This window comes from Hydractinia symbiolongicarpus, chromosome 8, assembly GCF_029227915.1.
Source record: "Hydractinia symbiolongicarpus strain clone_291-10 chromosome 8, HSymV2.1, whole genome shotgun sequence".
NCBI classification, from domain to species: Eukaryota; Metazoa; Cnidaria; class Hydrozoa; order Anthoathecata; family Hydractiniidae; genus Hydractinia; species Hydractinia symbiolongicarpus.
This window is the reverse complement of record NC_079882.1, coordinates 21350053-21357415: the sequence shown is the minus strand read 5'-3', so window position 1 is coordinate 21357415 and position 7363 is coordinate 21350053. Positions and strand designations below refer to the sequence as shown.

Here is a 7363-nt window from a genome sequence, read left to right as displayed (position 1 = left end):
CTTTTCTGTTTTTTTTTTGTTTGTTTTTTTATTTCACTGAAACACACATATTTTGTATAATTACGTCATATACAAGACACGTACAAATCATATAAAGCCTTGAAACACAAACCTATGTAACTGATCACTATTGCAGCACCTTTATTACAAGTTGGTCCTAACGAAATTAAAACGTTTTTATTACCGTAAGTAGCCAGGAGACCCAATATTTTTCTTACCACCAGGAAATCGGAATAGTGAAGGTGGAAAAAATTACTCTGGTTCTCAAGCGATTTTTCTGCGGTCAGAATTCTGACCGAGCTTTTGGAATGGTTAATTCTATTGTTCTATGCTGACGTGGTCAATATCGGGAAATCTTTTGTTTTAAGCGAGAATGGCTTCACCCAATTGAACAAATATAATTAATTATTGTATTATTTAAGAGGGAAACGCGTGACCACGCCGGCTTGTGCTCATTGGTTGGTTGTGATTCAGGATTTGCTGTGAGGTGGATTTTGAGTGGAGCCGGTTGGGTTGTAAGAATCCAGTATTAGATCGTTTGAGATTTTATGAAATAAAATACATATGTTACCCCCAGCCAAGATTTGGCTTTTGTTTGCGTCTTTCCTTTCGTTTGAGAGAAACTAAATTAGATATCCTCGAATAAAGATTAGTTAACTGGGCTATACCGTAAGAGGAAATCTACAAACTCTTACTTCCGTTAAAAAAACTGGCACAAAGTATATAGAAATGCTCGAAAAGTTGTGGACTGTTTTTTTAACTTGTTTTAAAGTTGGAAATAAAATGATATAACTTGTGAGCATTAATTGAAAGTTGTTTGTCCCAGATATTAGACTTGTCCTAGAAAGTTAACACGTGATAACCAGTCTCTGTGGAACGACCACAGAACATACAAAGAACCACCAGTCTCCTTAGAACGACCAGAGGACCAGCAGCGAACCGGCAGTACTATCACAGAACAAGTAGTCTTGGTTGAGAACCATCAGAAAATGTTGATGAGACAAAAGAATAATTGACCCGTCAAACATCAGAATAGCAATCGCTGTAACACTCCATGCTTTAGGAAATTTTCGAGAATAACTTACAGTATACACTATATTTGGTGAAATAATGTCTAAATTATATCGTTCCAGGATTAAAAAATCAAGAGTCATTCTGTTTCCTTTCAGTTTACTCTTCAACGCAGTATATAATACAAACCAACAAAAATCAATTTTACCATAAAGTATATCAACAGAAACGTTGGCTCTTTAAAATCAACACAATTTCAATCAGGAATGCTAAAAAAACAGACCACCTTTCTTAACGAGCGTCTAAAATACATATGTTACCCCCAGCCAAACAGGACAAGGGACACGAAATAGCCAGTGAAAAGTAGGATCTTCGACTGTTCATTAATTAGCTTCGTTGCGCCCACTTTGGCGCGGGAGTTTGATATTGGAATTATTTATTCATTGGTGGTTCTGTGTACTGCCGGTTCGCTGCTGGTTCTCTGGTTGTTCTACGGAGACTGGTGGTTCTGTGGTGGTTCTGCGGAGACTGCTTGTTACCTGTTTTAATTATTACGACATTAACAAGAATATTTATATCCTTCGATTTTTGATCAGGTTAAAAATTCTAGATGAAGTGCTTTGATCATTTCCGACGTCAAAGAAGGTACAAGGAAGGCGCCATGCACGACGTAGCTAGTTCGAATAGGCTGTTCTTATAGACAGGAAATTCTGTTTTTGGAAATAAATAATAAAGGTCTTTATATTGCCGCACGAGATCCTTTGAAACACACACTACCCTAAATTTTAGCAATTTTTTGATTGTTGGCATGTTCGAAAAAATCTGCAAAAAAATCCTTTTTAGGAAACATGTTTTACCCAGTATTTTATTTCGAAAACTGTAATTTTAGCAATCGTAATAAAATTCTTTATATTGCGAAAAGACCGCAAAAATAATTTCCGCCTTTGAAAAAAAGCTTGAGATACTTTAAAATGAAGCTAAGCGCGTTTATATTTAGTGGCGGCCACTAAATGTAAAAAGCAGGTGCTATGGACAACAACTTTGTGAAGCTTTTCTATCTTGCTCATCTCTGCCTCAACTTTCATTAAACTTTACTCTACAAATTTTTTCACCAAAACAAGTTCTTCTCTATTATCGATACTTTTTGTATTAGCGAAAACCAGTAGTCACGAAAGCCAATCCCTAGGTAGTTTAACTTTGTTCTGTTTTGAATTTAGCGCAAATAAAATTTTTGTGTGCTTTCTATCTGGAACAAGCAATGGAAAAGCTGGGACACATATTGGTTGATCGTCCTATCGTCATGTGCGGAAATCAGAGCAACGGTGATCATAATAGCCATACAACCACGCTAAAAAACAACAACTATCCGCAGTACCTTTCTGAAAAATGATTTTTTATGTATTTTGTTAATATGAAGAAGCAAATTCTTGAGGTTGCCCTTTCTACAAAAAGGTTTATAGCGCAGAATCGATAATTTTGAAATCGTTATTTGGCTAACAAGGAGATGAGAGGGATGAGTAGTAAATCGTTTCCACACAAGCAATTCCAGTGCAAAACTGACAATAAAAAATCTTTTTGCAAGGTTAGTTTCAAAAGGAAACCTATGCATCTGCTCGTGTTATATGGTCATCAGTTGAAAGTCAAATCGATGTTAGGCAGGAGAATTGCCAAAGATACTGCTTCGTCTAGCCAGGATACCCAGATACTTTTTTCTGGCGAAGAGTGGAAATGATTTTTCGTCAAGCGGTCAGCGATCGTCAAGTGTTAAACCAATAAAAAAGCAACAACATGGCAGGTATACCGAGAATATAATTTTGTAAAGAAAATAACATATTTTTCGCGCCATATGACCTGGGTTACTAGGTGGTTCTCGCATCAACAGATTTGTTTAAATACTGGCATCTTTTTGCACCAAAAGCTGACTTTTCACTCATGTTGATTGACATTCGGTTTCATTGCTGGTTTCTGACATTTTTTTCTGTTGATTGGTAAGAAAGAATATCCAGCGAAATATCCTTTTCATAAACTATTTAATTAGTCAAATTTCAGATATTAATTGCACAATTAGCTAAAAACTCGGGTTGTTAGGAGTCCCGAGATTCTGTCGATATCGATATCTGAAAAACAAATTGGAATGAGCGCCAGCGTAAAAAAGTCTATGTAAACAAGTCAATAATGTTTTGCCGTTTTAAGCCTGCCGTAAATAAAGGCCAGCAGAGTATAATCAGACACATTGTCTTATAAAAACTTTTCAGCCCTGGAACCGAACACTATTTTTTTAAAGACGCCTATTCTTTTACAAAACGTAAATACGCTAGCCTAATATGCCCAAAAGGACACATGATATTTATGTTGGCACCAAAATTAAACGGTACTTATGTGAAATCACGCAACGCTTGGCAAGCATTATAGTTTCCTAGGGAGCATTAATGTATAAATATAACGATTTTGATTGGTTTGGAATAAATTATCTCGGTCTGCCCGATTTTAATGCGTGCAGACTATAGGAAGATAATTATTATGTTCAAATATAGACAAAAACAATTTCTAGGCAAAATCATTCATCTTTACGTTTACGTTTTATATAAAAGCAGATTTTTTGTGTCGCTGTCCATATATTTACTAATCAAACTTTACGCACGTACTATCATCCATTTCACTAATACGTCGTAACCACGTGATTGGTTGTAAAGAAAAGGAAATTGACAACATTATCATAAAAAGAGTGGAAAATAAAGTGCACAGTCTTTGAAAACGTTTTATAAAGAGATACTGCTGCTAGTAACCTATTTTTACAGAAGTTTTTGTATATTTGTGATTTCGAATTAGTCATGACGACAACTATCTCCACTGCGCATGGCCCGATTAAGGTATGTGGGTTTACACTATTCTATAATGGGGACTGTTCATTCTTGTATTTTACCTATCCTTTACGTTTTTAGGCCATTCATATACAAGTTCCAGTTGGAATACCTACTCCTGATGGAGGATTAGAAATTCCGAACCGAGTATTCTTAGGCGGTATCCCAACTGAGGTTTAATGTTTATTAATTTGCATTTTAACATTTTTTATTTTTTTTTTGAAATCTTTTCTTCGGCATTACAACAAAAAATATTTTCTTCGCTGTTTGCAACCTGTAAAAGGTAAAATCCAGTCAAAACACAGACAATATATGGTGTTATTTTTAGACAACGGAACTGGAGCTTGAAATTTTCTTTTCCGATTTTGGTGTTGTAAAAGATGTTCGTATTGTTACTGATCGTGTTACTGGTGAATGCAAGGGGTAATAATAAAACCATTACATTTTATCGCTCAAACACCATGATAAAATTTATGCGCTAATTTTCTTATAATTTTTACTCTTTTAGTTATGGCTTCGTTACCTTTGAAGAGCAGGAGGACATAGGCGGATTGTTGAAAAAGAAATCAATTATGATGAAGGGGAAGAAATTGCGGGTTAGAAAGGCTATAAGGAGAAATGGTTCACAATTTCACAATTCTAGTGACGAAAGCTTGTCACCTAACCACTCTCCAAGTTAGTCTGATAAATTTTTCAATGTAATTGGGTAAGAATAAGTTATTGTATACAACCTAATCTTACTTCTACTTATAGTTTCTGGTGAGATCTTCACATCTGAACCATCATACTTTACTCCTCTTCAACAGCCGCCAACCTATGTAGCATCATCACAATTTACTCAACAGCAGGTAATAATATCTTTTTATATTTCTTATAAAAAAAAACAAGGAAGACTTTGAATCAAAATCATCTATCAATTTTATAGATGAGCAGCTACCCGCATCCGTGTACCATACCACAACATGGACAAGCGTTTCCTTCAGCAATGCCGTATCCAGTTGCTCCTAACTTTCATCCTGTATTTTATTACCCAATCATGAACCCTCCTGCTCACGTGACTCACGTGCCAATGCCGATGTATCATCAGGTACTGTAAGCCCTTGATCACACACCTATCCAAGTGTTTGTTTTAAATGTTCTTAATTCTATATTTTTTAATTTTAGATCTAATTTTGGAGTATCTGAATGTCAATTTATTGTCGTGACAGCGATGACAACAATCTATAAATTTGTATATTTGTGAGGTTTCTCCGTGGCGTTGCCTGCTAAATTTTATGTGGCAATCTTTGTATCGTGCTGTTTTGTCAATCATTTTTTATATTTTATCTTTTTGTCAGCAATATAGTATATTACATAATTTTTAGAAAACATTGTTACTAGTGATAATATATATTTCTGTATGAATATTTTATTATATACATTTTACATTGTAACTAGTTTTCGTTGCAGAAATCTCAAAATATAGATTTGGTGTTACTCCTATTTTATGTTTTTCACTTATTCCCTCTCTTTTAGCCAGGGAGACCCAGCGTAATTTTTCTTACCACCGGGAAATCGGAGTAGTTAAGGTGGGAAAAATTACGCTGGGTCTCAAACACTTTTTCTGCGGCCACAATCTGGCCGCGCTTTTAATTGGCTAATTCTATTGTTCTTTGCTCATGTGGTCCATGTCGGGGAACGCCCTTTTCATCCAAATATTCCAGCGAGTGGTTTCACTCACCCTAACAAACATTAGTGAACTATAAAGTTTCTACCGCAGTAAGATGTGACAAAGCTTGGTAAACAATTCACGGATAGTTTATTTACCTCTGAAGCGAATAGTCATATTGTCCAATTTAAACTTGGGGTTTCCGCTGAGTAATTTGTTCGCGTCTAAGCTTTAGTTTGAGAGAAACTCATTTTATCAACTCGAAGAAGAAAGCTTAGTTAACTAGGCTACCTCTCTTTAAATTAAGGACGGAAAATGACACACCTGGCCATGACAACTTCGTTCCCAGAGGCTTTTATACATTGGGACGAGTAAGCGCTGGCAGCTTTGACATGGGCAACAAGCCCTGGGGTCGAGGAAGCTGGCCATGATAGAGCAGAAGCATGTAAAGAATTTTAGCTAAATACATCAAGCATCTACATCACTTGTCTTTTACCTAATTCAAAAAATTGATAGCGCTGAAGGCGCTTTTGCCCTTAGCAGATTTCACAAATCACCGTTTTTATTTCTGTTTCGTGGTTTTATTCTCGAAGTGAAAATCCACTTCTCGTCCCCATGCCACTGTAATAACTGAGGTACTAATGTACCGTAATGATTCGAATTAACGCCTTTTGCGTCCCTTCCTCTGAATAGGTAATTATTTCAATCAGGTTTTGTTTTTGTTTTTACATTTTTTTACTAAACGATTGAGTAAAAAAACGCATTTTTCCACAACGAAGAATTCAGTAAGTTCCATCATCCACACTTGTTGACATTTTTAAACACAAATGAAATTGATTACATTAAATTTATTTCGATTGAAGTACGGTCTCAATTTCGTTGCAGTCAGAATATATTTCAATACTTACCCATGCATGTCGTTTGTTTTTCAAGAAAACAGCACCACTTTTTAAAGAGGCTTAATGCGTTTGCCTTCATAAAGTTTAGGTTTTGTAGCATTACTATACACTTTCGTAAAATACCTTTTCTCTAACGAACAACGCAAAAATATAAAATCGGACTTTCATCAGATCTGTTTAACTTTTTTATTTTTAAAGGTTGGCTATTATCACGAAATCGATCTAACATGCCGTTTTATGCGGCGTCATTTCCTTCTTTTGAACTTTCTTTTTTTTCATCCCAAAACAGGGTGACGGGAACTTTAGCTATCGCAGTATAACAAAAAATTGAATCCTGTATTTTTACACGCTGCAGGAAAGCGAGATTTCTCTTTCTATTTTTGGCCCGCAAAAGAAACAACTGCGTGGTTTCACTTACCCAAGCTAATACAATTAACACTCAAACTGTACATGATGTGGCCACGTTTATAAAAAAACTTGAAAGTGGCTTTGTGCTCATTAGTTGATTTGAATATATTTACATATTTAAAATTTTCTGTAAGCTTCGTGGCCTGTTACCATAGCGATGGGGAGCCCCATAATACAAAAACATTGACTGTTTCAGAAAAGTTAAACGCATTCTCAATAAGTCAGTCAAACAAGTAGTATGATATCCTCGTCCCCAGGGTTTTTTGTCAAAGCCGCCGGAGGCCTCGATGTCAAAAAGGGAAAAAACGAGAGACGAGGTTGCTAGTAAGGTAGTCAATCTACATATTCCAATAAATATTCTATTCTATATTCTGCTAGCTTCATAAAGATGCAACAAGATCAGAGGAGTAGACAGAACAAATACGTACAGACAAAAATAAAATTTCTTGCACTGTCATCTCTAAAAGCCGAGCATAGAACTCTCAACGCTCGCCAACATATACCATAATGATTCGTTTAAGCGCCCTACGATCCTT

General features: G+C 35.7%; 1 protein-coding gene across 2 annotated transcripts; it reads left to right on the top strand.

Annotated features, from left to right (window-relative positions):
- The first annotated feature begins 2527 nt into the window (after positions 1 to 2527).
- LOC130654812 (uncharacterized) lies at positions 2528 to 5354 on the top strand. Of its 2 annotated transcripts, XM_057457449.1 has the most exons (6): positions 2528 to 4046; positions 4201 to 4295; positions 4381 to 4547; positions 4626 to 4720; positions 4798 to 4959; positions 5037 to 5354. In XM_057457449.1, exons 3-6 carry the CDS (start codon positions 4445 to 4447, stop codon positions 5040 to 5042), a joined length of 366 nt encoding a protein of 121 aa, XP_057313432.1. In that variant the 5' UTR covers positions 2528 to 4046; positions 4201 to 4295; positions 4381 to 4444; the 3' UTR covers positions 5043 to 5354. The 2 variants fall into 2 exon arrangements, with proteins under 2 accessions (XP_057313432.1, XP_057313431.1); XM_057457448.1 differs by having other exon boundaries at positions 2528 to 4295.
- The last annotated feature ends 2009 nt before the right edge of the window (positions 5355 to 7363 follow it).

Excerpts from the sequence above, each read along its gene's own strand:
- LOC130654812 (XM_057457449.1), top strand. The coding sequence starts at position 4,445 with ATGATGAAGGGGAAGAAATTGCGGGTTAGAAAGGCTATAAGGAGAAAT. Across the intron at positions 4,548-4,625 it reads GTCACCTAACCACTCTCCAA|TTTCTGGTGAGATCTTCACA; the intron begins GTTAGTCTGATA and ends TTCTACTTATAG. Across the intron at positions 4,721-4,797 it reads CACAATTTACTCAACAGCAG|ATGAGCAGCTACCCGCATCC; the intron begins GTAATAATATCT and ends TCAATTTTATAG.